Genomic DNA, 14,741 nt, shown 5'->3' with positions numbered 1-14,741 from the left:
TCTAAGGCAGGTACTCTGTTGATGGCTCCCTCGATGTGCTGCGTGAACACGTCCCAGTCCAAGTCAAACAGGCTGAAGGCAAACTTATCCGACACCTTTAAAACCAAACACAGGCCTCTGTTCAGCTGCTGGGAACTGATGCTAACACTAGCACTGTTGGACGAAACACACGTCGTCCCCAACCGTCTCAAACATTTTACACACACACGTGTACATGTGAACAGAGATACACACACACACACACGCACGCACACACACAGGCACGCACGCATGGACACACACACATGCACACACCTGTATGTATCAATGCAGTGCTATACTGTGTGTCTAGACCTGTCCCATCAGTCAACTCTGTATCAATAGCCTTGGAACACTGGTGGGAAAGAGAGACAGAGAGAGACAGAGAGAGAGAGAGAGAGAGAGAGAGAGAGAGAGAGAGAGAGAGAGAGAGAGAGAGAGAGAGAGAGACAGAGACAGAGACAGAGAAAGAGAGAGAGACAAAGACAGAGATAGAGAGAGAGAAAGAAAGAGAGAGAGAGAGAGAGAGAGAGAGAGAGACAGAGACAGAGACAGACAGAGACAGAGACAGAGACAGAGAGAGAGACAGAGACACATAGAGAGACAGAGAGAGACAGAGAGTGACAGAGAGAGACAGAGAGAGAGAGAGAAAGAGAGAGAGAGAGAGAGAGAAAGAGGAGAGAGAGAGAGATAGAGGGAGAAAGAGAGAGAGCGAGAGAGAGACAAAGATGGAGAGAGAGAGGAATAGATAGAGGGAGAGAGAGAAACAGAGAGACAGTGAGAGAGAGAATTGCATTGAGTCAGACAGAGAGAGAGAAAGAAAGATGGAAAGAGAGAGAAACAGAGAAGTAGCGAGAGAGGGAGGATGCTGACAGCTGAGCCAGTGAAATGCTGAACACATGAAACCAAGCGAACAATGTTCCAGAGTGAGGAGGAGGAGGAGTGTCAGGTTTAAAAATAAGCTGTGTGGAGGCAGCAGGTAAGGTGAGGTGACCTTCTCCCTCCTCTAACCCAACAACAGCAGCTCATTACCGGGGCGACCGGCCACCCTCGAAGGCCCTCACCACGGTCTCACACTGTCCAACCAGCTCCTTCACTTAACTTCCTAAGCTAGGCAGGCAGAGATGAAGGGGGGGTTGACAGAGAAGGAGAGAGACTGTCTTACACTTTTCAACCGGCTTCTTAATTTAACTTCCTAAGCTAGACAGCCAGACAGAGGTTGGGGAGGAGAGAGAGAGACTGAGACTGAGAGAGAGAGAGAGAGAGAGAGGGAGGGAGAGGGAGGGAGGAAGAGGGAGAGAGAGGTAGAGAGACTGTCTTACATTTTTCAATCAGCTTTTTAATTGAACTTCTTAAGCTAGGCAGCCAGACAGAGAGAGAGAGGGAGAAAGAGAGGGAGGGGGGAAGAGGGAGAGGGAGGGAGAGAAGGGGAGGGAGAGAGGGGGGGGTGGAGAGAGAGGGGGAGAGGGAGAGATAGCCTTTTAAACTTTCCTAAGCACATCATTGATCTTAGCTTTCCTTTCTGCTTTTTCTTTCCGTTCTAAATGCTTATTTTTTTTGCAACCGCTCCTTTGCTGAGCGAAGCAGAAAAGATGAAAACTTTGCTTTCAGTTATTTGGAGTAATTTGACCACTGCTAAATAGTTTTGTCTGGTTCTGAATGCAAATTAGCTTGTGTAGAAGGATTAGGGGTCACAGGTTATTCCTGGTGAGGCTGGTGAAGGTAGAAATCAAAGGTCGGAGGACGGTACTAGACACCATTCCTCATTCCAGATAACTTTCTTGAATATTACAATGAGCCTGTCCTCCGATTTCTACCTCCACCAGCCTCCCCTGGACTACACAGCTACCCTCACAAGTGAAGAGTCAGAGGTGGACTGAGCATGCTGTGTTGACACATGACAACACACTGGAGCTGGACTGAACTAGGTCCCACAAGATCTATCAGACTAATACTAAACTAATACTGAGACAAACATGTGTGAGGAAGACAGAAAGTAGAGCGAGAGAGAGAGAGAGAGAGGTAGAGCTAGATAGAGAGAGAGAGAGGTAGAGCTAGATAGAGAGAGAGAGGTAGAGCTAGATAGAGAGAGAGAGGTAGAGCTAGATAGAGAGAGAGAGAGGTAGAGCTAGATAGAGAGAGAGGTAGAGCTAGATAGAGAGAGAGAGAGAGAGAGAGAGAGAGAGAGAGAGAGAGAGAGCGAGAGAGAGAGATAGAAATAGAGAGAGAGAGCATCAGCAGAGAGACAGAGCAGACATTCAGCAGGGTGGTTGAGTGTAGAACCTGCTGGAGTTAGTTACTCCATCCATCCATCCATCCATTCATTCATTCATTCATCCATCCATCCTCCCACCCATCCATCCATCCAATAAAAACAGTGACACATACAAGCACCCAAATAGCATCGAAACCTAAAGTGGCACACACATCAATATATAAGTACAAACACACAGACAGACAACACACTGACAACCAGTCCCAACAAACCCATTGTAAACACATACGTGTGTGTGTGTGTGTGTGTGTGTGTGTGTGTGTGTGGTGATGTTTACCTCGTCCCAGAAAACAGGGTTCTGTTCATAACCCCCTACAGAGAGGGCGTCACCTTGGAGACGGAGGTAGACAGATGCATCGTGGTCCCTCACATTGGGCATGTTCTGGAAAAGAGGAGACAGGATTTAAATCTTCACATCCTTTCCTCATCTCTTGCTCGCTCACACACACACACACACACACACACACACACACACACACACACACACACACACACACACACACACACACACACTGGGTATCGTTGTCTATGTATCCGTTCTGAGCGTTTCTATTGAACAAGAAACGTATGGTGCATTGACAGTGACCTTTGTGGTCTTTATTTGTCACCAGTAGTCGCTGTTGAAACACTGTGTGGATCCCAGTGATGCAGGAGGAGGAGGCCAACACTGATCCTCCTCTGGCTGACTAAAGTCTGGCTTTGAGCTACACATTACAGGTGTTTGCATCGCAAATCAATACAGGAGGCTCGCCTTAAACAAACACACACACACACACAGACACAGATCTGTATGCACAGATCACTCTACAAATCATTAATTTATCAGTTGAAAATGTTATACAAAATCTTAGATACTCGCCCACACACACACAGTCAAATGAGCTGTTTGACCTAACAGGTTGCGTAACCTCCAGGACTCTTATGGCGGTGCAGATTTGTGCAGTCTGTTGTATTTTTGCAGCGTACTGTGTAATGTCTGCCCTGCACACACACACACACACACACACACACACACACACACACACAAACACAAAAAACACACACACGTGTACACACACACACACAGAGACACCCAAGGCTGATGGAGAGGGCCCACACACAGGCCACCCTCTCCACAGACCCTCAATACTCCACAACTCAGAAGGGGATTGGTGGTGTCACAGTGCCCCCTGCTGGTAGGCTGTGGTGGTGGTGGTGATGAGTGCTGAAGACACTATCATAAATAGATACTCACGGCATGAGGTTTCACAGCTCTCTACTGGAGTACGGAAGTGCAGTCTCTAATGGGATTTCTAATCGTCTCATGAAAAACATTATTGAAACAAAAATAACAGGACAGCGAATGTTGAAAGTGGCCAAAGGTAAGCTATTTGTAGTGAGGGTCAACATGGGAAACTTGACTTCCATACCCCAGTAGAGGGTCGAGGCTTCAGATTTATAGAATTTGAACGCTTCCGGCGTCAGATATCTATCTATCTATCAGATATCCACTCCTCAGTTCAGCGTTGAGACACATCGTAGTGCTGCCAGGAGGGCCAAACTCCATGAAACAGGTCAAAGTTTAAATGACAGATGAGCATTTGACCTCTGAACCAACCCACTGAGGAAGTTCCATGTTGCAGTATTACTGGAGCTGTTCTTCAGTCCTGAACGGGCCAGAGGACCCATAAGGTCCCGTAAGCCGTGTCCTCTCACATCCCTGATTGACTTATCATCAAGTCCTGGGTCAAACAGGTGTCTTACTACTAAAACACAAGCGGGTCACCGTGATCGAAGAACATTGAACCCAGGGGAGGCTGGCAGAGGTAGGAATCGGAGGACAGGTTCAGAGTGAAACACTGTGTTTGATACCATTCCTCATTCCGTTCCATGCATTACAATGAGCCCGTCCTCCGATTTCTACCTCCGCCAGCCTCCCCTGCACTACACCGCAGAGGCAGGGGGGAGGGAGAGAGGACTCACCTGGATGCCCTCGATCCTCTCCGTCACGACGTAGGCGTGGTGCATGGCAACAAGAGGCACCCTGACGCCCGCCATGTCCCCCAGCTTAGTGGCCCAAACACCTGCCAGGGCACAGACACACACAGCCTTCACACTCCGGCCTGTAAGGCTTTGTCCAGCTCAGACCACTGTAGGGGACCACACGTCGATTTCACTACAACGTGAAACTATTTGCAGTTGAATGAGCCTGGTAGACATCCTGAAGAAGTCACGCCCACACCTTTGTCTATTCCTTTGCGATTGTCATGTGGCAGAGTCTTTTGGAGTCAGATATAACGTAACGTAACGTAAGTTGTGAAAGTGGGTCATGTGACCACTTGTATGAGTTTGTTCGATCATGTTCATGACTGTTACAAATAATCATGGGGAATAAATGTATGTCTTATGTTAAACACTGTCATCTATTCTTCCGTGTTTTATTTTCATATTCTATACCACAGATTTTCTTCATGTCAAAAACGACAGCTAAAACGCTGAATTCACTGGGGAACATCATAATGCTTTCCCTTTATTTTATTTTTTTAACAACAATGTTGTTGCCAATCAAAGATAGATACATATTTTTTTTTTTATTTGCCTTGTGATGTTGACATAGTGGCACCTCTAATTTCACAGTTTACAGGGTGGTACAGCGCCACTTTTGGGGGAGAACCCTGGATCTATACCCTATCTCCTCTCTCTCTATAGTACCTATCTATATGTGACGGCAGCTGGTAAAAGGGGGAACAATTTGGCAACCGACCAAGTGTTCAGACTTTTATTCTGTCGAAAAAATGTAAATAAAAAGAGCATTGATTCAAAACACATTGTTTTACTGAAACACTGTTGAAAATCAATGACACACAGGCTAGACAAGCCAAAATATTGCTATGGAATGGATTCGGTGACTAATCCCCACTACTACCTAGTTAACTATAACATTGTTAGCAGGCTCACAAAACAAGCTATGTTAGCAAACTGGCTAGTTGTGCTAGTCCGCGGTAATGCGGTTTGAGGATGTTTTCCAAAAATGTTTTAAATTGAAGTTGGCTTGCAAGTGTTAGATCTAGGTGGGATTTTCTAGAAACATATATGCTGATGTCACTCACACACACACATACACATACACACAAACACACTCTATTCTCATGTCACTCAGACACACATAACACATACCCACACACATACACACACACATTCTGCTTCTTCCAGGTCAGCCTGATCTTCACGGTTAGCAGTGACGCCACAAATAGACAGATTCGGGGTTGTTATCTTAAGACCTTGGGGGGTTGTAGGCGCCAGGGATGGTGAGCTCATTTCACAACGTAACATCTGAGATTACATGAAAAGTATTTAAACCTGTCTGTATTTATGCCTGTCTATATGATTGTCGAATGCTGGACTGGTGCTGAAGAAGCTATGATCTGTTCTAAATAAATCTTATAGTACTCATTCCGACCCGTGTTGAACATTCTATTCCTTGTCAAATCGTGTCTGCTGCACACCTAATCTATCCTGAGATGACACAACGCATTTAAGATCACCAATCCTCAATAGATTGATCCATTCCATCATTTTACCGACAAGAAGATTCTTCACAAGCTTTGTGAGCCTGCTAACAATGTAAAGTAGTGTTAACTAGGTAGTAGTGGGGATTACTCACAGAATCCATTGCATTGCAATATTTTGGCTTACATTTTTCGGAATAAAAGTGTGAACATTTGGTCGGTTGCTGACTTGTTCCCCATTCCACCAGCTGCCATCACATTCACTCTTCACATTCTACCCTGTGTTGTTTCACGGAATGATGTGATGTTCTGTTTATTGAGATACAACTTTACAACAAGCTCTGCTGAAATGTGCAACGTTTCTCTTTCGAGACTGTTTATAACTGTGTGTGTATGTGGTGACCCTGAACAGAGCCCAGATGTTGGAGTTACTCTGGCATTGACTGCCCTCTATTGGAAGAGACAGGCAACTGACTGATGATGAGGTGAGGAATAAACTCATGTCACAGTCTCGAAAAGTGAACATTTTCAACAGCTGATTAGCATATGTTTCCTAAGGCCACCCAAATACAGTTAGTCAAAATGTTAAAAAGAACGTTTTTACAGATAGAATGTTCCAGTGAATGGAGGCCGAGGGTCGACTCACCAGCACAGTTGACCACACATGGGGTCTGGATGGTTCCATGGGCCGTCTCCACAGCCTTCACCCTCTTCACACCCAGGTCGTCTGTGCTCACCTGGATACCTGTTACCGGGCAGTTCTCTACCACCTGAGAGAGGAGAGAGACCCGGAAACACAGAGACCCAGAAACAGAGACAGACAGAGACTCACACAAAGAGAGACACACACACACACACACACACACACACACACACACACACACAGAGAGACACAGTGAGAGAGAGACATGGAGAGAGACAGACAGACAGACAGACAGACAGACACAATCAGAGGATATACTTGTAACATATACTAACTTTCACATATAATGAGAGTAATTACATGGTAATAACAGAAGTATGGACTGTGTCTTTGTTATTCCTTGGGAGCATTCCACCATGGTTAAACTCCACTGGCTATGCAAGTTTCACTTCTTCATTGTATTTAACCTAATCAAATCATGCAAACAAACTTAAATGTATTACCGTTTTCATTAAACAATGATTAAACCAACATGTCCTGACTGTATAGCAGTGACTACAGCAGTGAGTATAGTGTTCAGGAGCCGATAGTTTCTCACCCATTCAATGTCTTCTGTGGCAATTAAATTAACCACTGTTCAAAGGCTTAAGATACGTTATCTGCACTCAACTACGCTGTCAAGATAATGTCACAATCTTTACCATGTCCTTTATCACAATATTTACCATGTTCATCTGTGAAAATGAGTTTAAAGTTCATACAAACAATGGAGGAGGTGGCTTGGGTGAGGTCAGAGTGATGGAGGAGGGGTAGGAGGTAGGTTGGGTGGAGTCAGAGTGATGTAGGAGGTAGGTTGGGTGAGGTCAGAGTGATGGAGGAGGGGTAGGAGGTAATTTGGGTGGAGTCAGAGTGATGGAGGAGGGGTAGGAGGTAGTAGGCGGAGGAGGCATCTTACCGTGGCCCCTCGGGCGGTAGCTGCTCTGGCCAGGGTGGTACAGGTGCCAGCGGGGTCCATGGTGCCATCCTTGGGGACGTACAGTGTTCCGTAGAGGTCATCCACGTTCATGAGAGGGTACAGGTCTTTGGTCTCGGCGGGAGACAGGACGTAGGACTCGATACCATACACCTTCCCCAACTGTAGAAGGAAACACATGACATTACACTATGATGCTATGACTATTACAAATGAAGGACAAATGAAGGATGCCAGTGCCAGAATTGGGTGAATTGAAATTCAGTTAATTCAAGAAGTGAATTGAAATTAAAATGTTCACGATTGTAACTAGGGCTTTCTTATTTTATTTTGATTTTTCAATAAACTGTTTATTCAAGTTTATTCAAATTACCACCTGATTTGACTGAATTTAAATAGAATTGATTCCATCCTTTGACAGTACGATGACCTTTAGCCCTGTTAGATCTTGGTGGGATTGTCTAGAAACATATATGCTTATGTCACTCACAGACACACATACACATACATACACACACATATACACTCTATTCTCATGTCACTCAGACACACACATAACACATACCCACACACATACACACACACACATTCTGCTTCTTCCATGTCAGCCTGATCTTCACGGTTAGCAGTGACGCCACAAATAGACAGATTCGGGGTTGTTATCTTAAGACCTTGGGGGGTGGTAGGCGCCAGGGATGGTGAGCTCATTTCACAACGTAACATCTGAGATAACATCTGCATAGGGGTTTGCATTTATACCTTTTGCAGACATCTATGTGTATCTATGACTCGAGCCAAAACAATGGAAATATGCATGGAGATTGTCAGAGTGGACACTTTCACAGGGATGTTCGCAGACCTCCACAGATATAGTATCCTCCGTGCAGACGTGGAAGGTATACCAGTCCGGTGTGGGCCCAGTAGGGGCGAGAAACACATTCTGAACTCTCACTCTCACCCTACCTCCCTCTCTTCCTCCCTCCCTCCCTCTCTCTCTCCTGGAGAAGGACACAGAAGGTATAAGGTCCATTCGGGTCAGTCCTGTACAGTACGTACCGACATGAGCCTCTTGTACTCGTCCAGCCTTTGCTTGTTTGAGGCGATGAAGAGGCCTCCATTTTGGATCCAGCCGGTGTGCAGGCCCGTCTCCTGCTCCAGGTCCTCGCTGACGACTTTCCTGGTGTGGGCCAGCAGCTCCACCTCCACGTCACTAGGCCTCAGCTGCCACAGCAGCCCTGCCACACCACGAAGGAGGCACATTACACACACACACACACACACACACACACACACACACACACACACATCAGAGTAGGAAGCAGGACACACACACACCAGAGGGACAGACAGACAAGAGGGTTTAAACAGACAGACAGAGAGACGGTCAGATAGACAGAGAGACAACAGAGAGACAGACAGAGAGACAGTATAATATAGACAGGAAAGTCGACAGACAGACAGACAGCAGGTCAGACAGACATACAAACAGAAATAGCGAGACAGGTGGCCACAGACACAGGTAGATAGAAACACAGGCCAATGGAGAGACATACACTACTACAACAGACAGACAGACTTAGATATACATGCACCAAAGCCCTCAACAACCCTTCTTATGTACACATATTGATAACTATAAAATAATATAATTAAATAATAGTTTTATTGACATGCAATCAACAGAATTTGGTCAGAATTTGGTATTTTATGCTCTAGACAAGGGGTCTGCCATAGACGGCGACCCTGAAGCAATTAGGGGTTCAGTGCTTTGCTCAGGGACACCTCAACACATGGCCAGCTGGGGTTCAAACCGCCAAACTGCCAACTTGCAATCATTAGACGCCAGCTGTACCTCCTGAGCCACAGCCGCCCCTATTATATGGAAGTCAAATTGTTTTCCCCAATCCAATCAATCCAATCCTGTTTTAAAAATCTCTGTGCCTCTTTTCTCCACAGTGTTCATTATTCTACTCACACACAAGATTCCATTGTTGCAATGCCAAGCAATTTTTGCTATATAATCCTTAGTCATTTTCTGAGGCTTAAAAAGGCAAATTGGATTTATCTCAGATGCAAAGTCTTACAGAATTTAATCCACGCTGTGCCTTTGCAAGTTAGCTTTCATGGCATTAACAAAAATATGTCCACATGCTATATGGACAATTGTTGATACACACAGGCAATAACAATCGCAAAGACACACACAGAATGGAGTTCACATTTGCATCACAAACACATGAATCCATTCACAAACCCCTGACACCCATGCCTCTATCCACCCCTCCAGCTGGGTACCTGCAGTGTGCCAGGTGGTCCCGGCCGTCAGCCTGTCCCTCTCCAGCAGCACCACGTTGGTCATGCCCATCTTGGCCAGGTGGTAGACGGTCTGGCAGCCCAGACTGCCCCCCCCGATTACCACAGCGTCCGCAGACCTGGGAAGGGGCTTGGTGGGGCCACTGACGGCACCCTGGTCCTGTTTGAGGGTGTTCTCGTAGGGGACACTCTTCTCCGTAGTGGTCTCCGTGCTGTAGCTACGGGAGGCGGAGCGGCACAGTGGGTTGAGGTGTGGCCGACATGACGCCACTCTACACACTGCTGTCCTCACGAAGGCCATGGCCCCTGCAGCCAGGAGAGAGACAGAGTCAGGGGTTAGACATCTGGATTGTTCAGACAGGGCTTGTTTGTAGCCAGTAACGATTCTACATCAGGGGCAGATGGGGCAGTGCCCCACCAGGTGGCACTGTGGTGCAAGATGCCTGTCACATCTGAACATTATGGCAAGTTGGCAACGTGTATTTTATATCAAAAAAAGAATCAAAATCTGATTTTTTTTTATTGCCAAGTATATTTGCATAAAAAACAACAACAATGTGATAAACAACACTATATAAGCAAAAATAGTGTTGAATAAATATAAGTAGTGTTGAATTAATTCTATAATAATAGAATAAATAAAAAGACAATTACAGAAAGTGGCAATGTTCTCGCGCTGCGGCCTGCGCTCCCTGTCCTATCTCTCTGAGTTTGGAAAAGAAGTTGGAGATTAAACGTTTAGGGCCACACAGACCAGAGTTGCCTTTAGCGGAGTCTGACTTGTCAAGACTTGTACTTGTAGTAGTAAGTAGTATAAGAACAAGAAGTATACAGTGCCCTGAGTCTGCCCTCCCTCCATAAGTATGAATGATGAATGGATGAATGAATGAATGAATGAATGGTCTTTATTGTCATTGATATAGTACAGGTACCATACAACGAAATTTGGGAGGGGTGGCTCCCCTGGTGCTAGGAAGAAAAAACTAAAAACAAGAAGGGAAAAGAGCTGGTTTACATAAATAAAGGCTATGTACACTATCCACTATACAAATAAAACACTGTGCTGTACTCTATGCTATGCTATACCTATTCTAACATTTCCTATCTCTGAACCTTATGTACCCGAGGGTTGTCATATTGCACATAGTGTTATTGCACATTCATTTAAAGTGTCGCAGTTTGCAGGTTTGAAATGTTCACAGTTGTGTTTCAGTATTGCACTTGATTTCAATCTAGTAGCTGCCATCAAAGTATTGGACAGAGGAAGCATTTCCTCTTATTTTAGCTCTATATTCCAACAGTTTGGATATTAAATCAAACAATCACTTTGAGGATAAAGTAGATTCTCAGCTTTCAGGGCACCAGCACTATTGGAAAATTGGCTTAACAGGTGTTTTCTGTCACATCATTTGTGCAAGCATAAGAGAGCTGTCAATGTCTAGTATTGATCTTAGGCTTTGCGTTTGCCTTTGGAGTCTGCTATTGGTGTCTGTCAACATGAAGACCAAAGAACAACATACATATATAGCGATATAATGTGTAACTAAATAACAATAATAATAATCATAAGTTTTATAATTATTATTATTATTATTATTATTATTATAAAGATATGATAGGCTAGGCGTCTAGACAACAGATCATGCACTTTTAAACGCAGGTAACCTACATTCTGCATTGCAAAAAGTTTTGCATGGTGTAGTAGTCTATCAATATTTCCTGCTGTAAATTACGATGTGCGATGAGACATGTGCAAAACTAACCAGGGAGAATCTGGTGCAGCCTCTGTTGCAGATGTGTCAAAAAAACAAAACAAAAAAGACACTTAAAACAGTCCTTGTTTTCTCTTGACGGTAGTCTGTCCCCAAAGTAGATTTAAGACAATTAAACCCGCTCAAACATGGCCGAGTTGTGCAGGCTCTGGCTCATAGCGTGGCGGCCGGTGACAGCTGTGGGTGTCAGACCAAACCCAGGGGATCGGACAGTCATCTGCACTGTAACACTTCAAGGAAACGGGAGTGACGACCTCGATACAACGTTGCCGCTGAGTGCGACACGTCACCTCGTAACGATTAATATGCAGCCTACACCACTAAATTATTCTTTATACAGTTTTATGTTTGCATTTGACATATCCAGTTCAAATAAATGCCGATCATTTGAATACACGTACCTTATTCACACCCGACCCTTCAAAAAATAGCTTGAGTTGATTCCGGCCGGGGAATTCGCAACTCTACTGAGGGTCCTGCTAAGCACCAAACTCTCCTCCCACTGCAAGGCAAAGCACTTAACTCCCCTTCGCCTAGGAAAAAAATCCCTTCCACCCGAGGTATAACAAAGCACACAAACATGTTTTTCTTTGATATGTCTATTTTATTAAATCGATGCCTGTATTAAAAGCATTTTACTGCTAAAGTAGTGACCAATGACAGTGACCAATATCTCTGACTATTCTGAAAATACATACCCTTAAACATACATTGAATATCTATAGGCGGAAATTATATATAATTGTATTTACGCATCAACTGCATATGGACATACAGTCCAAATATGGTGAGTTTCTGATCATTATTTCAAGAGATACATGTGATATGATGAACACGATGATAATTCAAATAAACTATTAGCAATAAAATATTTTTATACAACCATCCATTTGATAAAATAGACATAACAAAGATATGATAACAAAAAAAACATGGTTGTGCTTTGTTATACCTTGGGTGGAGGTATCTCAACTTTTGAAGGCTTTAGTTCCTCTATACCTCCCACCTCCGATGGGAGCAGGCTACCTACAACATTACCTAAAACAAGAAAATACCTCAGCGTATTATGATGAATGTACTGTACTTGCATACTTTTACAAACATGTACAACAACCATGAAATGAACCCAACCATTGAGTGATTTAAAGCATTTTGTACTATTTATTTTGCAAGTACGCAATGATGCATGAAAAAAATCAATTGATGCATGAGATTATAATGATATCTCTCCTTTCCTCCATCTGCTCTGGAAGGTAACAACTGGACAGGTGAAAGCAAGTGCCATTTTGACATCATCTGAGAGCGCTTTGAATTTAAAAACAGACAGGAGACATGGAGAGGAGGAGGCCATATTAGACTATTGAGATGCCCCCCCTGACACACAGCTGGAGGGATCCCCGGGGCCTTGGACCACAGCTGCCATTTCCCCTCAACTTCAGACCTAACCAAGCAGAAGAAGAACCCAGGTCACATGACTCTCTCTCTCTGTCTCTGTCTCTGTCTCTGTCTCTGTCTCTGTCTCTGTCTCTCTCTCTCTCTCTCTCTCTCTCTCTCTCTCTCTCTCTCTCTCTCCCTCTCTCTCTCTGTCTCTCTCACACACACACACACACACACACACACACACACACACACACACACACACAGAGTGTGAATTATACAAAGACAAACAGGAGGGGGGGGGGCTATCGATACCTATCTGCACAGGAATTTTACCAACGTGATAAGAAAGTCATAAATACATTTATTATTAGGGTAATAATACTAAGATGACTGCCACTGCAGGAAAGGGAACACAGCACAGGCGTGTGCTATATAAATATTCATGTGATATATAAATGCTTCGACCCCCCCAATCTGTTGGTTTTACCTCTTTTTTGGGGGGGGAATCCCAGTCTTAAGTAGAGGGGTCAGACCCCCCTGTAATTCAAACCATGCACACACACACACACACACACACACACACACACACACTGATATGCCCAGTTAGCGTAAGTAACACGACCCGTGTAGGGGGTTAAGGTCTTAAAGAGGGGAGTTCATTCCTAGTTCATTCTTGTTGGGGTACAGAGCGCCAGATCAGGTGAACGTGTTGGTCTTCCCTGAGAGCTGACAGAGTTAACTTAAGGGGAGTCCCTTTGAAATCAAGGTCTCTTTTTCAAGGGTACCCTAATTACTAAATATATACACATCACTATTATTTACATCAAGATTTTAAAAGGAGACACACACACACACACACACACACACACACACACACACTTCCTTATGTTGCAATTCAGCATCCAAGAGTTCACCTTACCTTCCTGTTTGGGGCTGTCTGGACCAGAGAAAACCCACTTCTAGGGGTGGGGGCCCCAGCTCAAGCTCTGATTGGCTGTGTAGAGAAGGCAGGGTATTTGGCTAGAGATTAATACATAGCGTACAAGGCTATGCAAGGCAGGTAGTGGTACAGGCCAGAGTGGACGTTCTGTAATGGCAAAATGTGTATGTGTAACACTAACTGTTTATCATCATTCCAATTGAGACATTTGAGTGATGTACTATTATTGATCATAACTGAATGTGTTGTTTTCATCTTTTAACCTTAGACTAGAATTTCAGCACATCAAGACTAATATATGGTGGCTAACAGATCACTCTCTCCCTGGCTAGGGAGGGGGTGACCTGGAGGGCAGGAAATCACCTTTGCCCCAGGCCTCAATTTTAACTTACAACCCTGTCTTAGGCCAAGGATACCTGACCATTTGGAGAGCTGAATGTTGCATGGTGTTTTACTGCTCTCTCCTCTGATAGGCCGTAGACCCTATCGGAATATGGCCTGATCTAGGGGTTGAGGCAGATGGCCACCCTAAACCACATCAATCTATTCCCTAGGAGAGATAACAGGCATTTCTGTTAGAAGAGATATTGTATTCCTAAAAGCTTAAAAAACCTTAAAAGGGTTAGGATCCAGAACACTGTGTGTTGAGCCCAGCTGAGACGATGGTTGGAGCAAAACCAAACATGCACACACCTCTAACCCTGCTAGACTAGAGATCAGTTAGATTAGGCTAAATCAGGTTAGGGCTTGTTGTGTAGTCATATGACCTACTGTGAAGCATGTTAGGCTAGATGCCTTAGGTTAGATGCCATCTGATTTTATTTTAGCTACTGTATTTTTGTGTTTATTTTAATCATGACTGTATCTATATGATGTGTTTTTTTTACCCCATAACCTGATTTCTTCCATTAGGAAATGTAGCCCTGTTACTTCTGTCAG

The 14,741-nt window shown here is 44.4% G+C and overlaps 1 protein-coding gene across 2 annotated transcripts in view; it reads right to left on the bottom strand.

The window, feature by feature from the left end:
• sardh (sarcosine dehydrogenase) overlaps nucleotides 1–12,027 on the bottom strand; it is a 47,705-nt gene extending 35,678 nt beyond the window's left edge. Inside the window, exons 1-8 of one of the 2 annotated variants that reach the window (XM_080528600.1) lie at nucleotides 11,884–12,027; nucleotides 9,693–10,016; nucleotides 8,454–8,632; nucleotides 7,380–7,559; nucleotides 6,428–6,551; nucleotides 4,256–4,356; nucleotides 2,571–2,675; nucleotides 1–95 (exon numbers count right to left, since the gene is read on the bottom strand). The exon at nucleotides 1–95 is cut by the window's left edge and continues 35 nt beyond it. In XM_080528600.1, coding sequence (XP_080384726.1) covers nucleotides 1–95; nucleotides 2,571–2,675; nucleotides 4,256–4,356; nucleotides 6,428–6,551; nucleotides 7,380–7,559; nucleotides 8,454–8,632; nucleotides 9,693–10,011 — 1,103 coding nt within the window. In that variant the 5' untranslated portion in view covers nucleotides 10,012–10,016; nucleotides 11,884–12,027. Of the gene's footprint in view, nucleotides 96–2,570; nucleotides 2,676–4,255; nucleotides 4,357–6,427; nucleotides 6,552–7,379; nucleotides 7,560–8,453; nucleotides 8,633–9,692; nucleotides 10,017–11,473; nucleotides 11,669–11,883 lie in introns of those variants that run through there. The other variant, XM_080528601.1, reaches the window with a different exon arrangement.
• Between the last annotated feature and the right edge of the window lie 2,714 nt (nucleotides 12,028–14,741).

This window comes from Nansenia antarctica (assembly GCF_963989245.1).
Source record: "Nansenia antarctica genome assembly, chromosome: 4".
In the NCBI taxonomy this organism is placed as follows: Eukaryota; Metazoa; Chordata; class Actinopteri; order Argentiniformes; family Microstomatidae; genus Nansenia; species Nansenia antarctica.
This window is presented reverse-complemented; position numbering and strand designations above follow the sequence as displayed.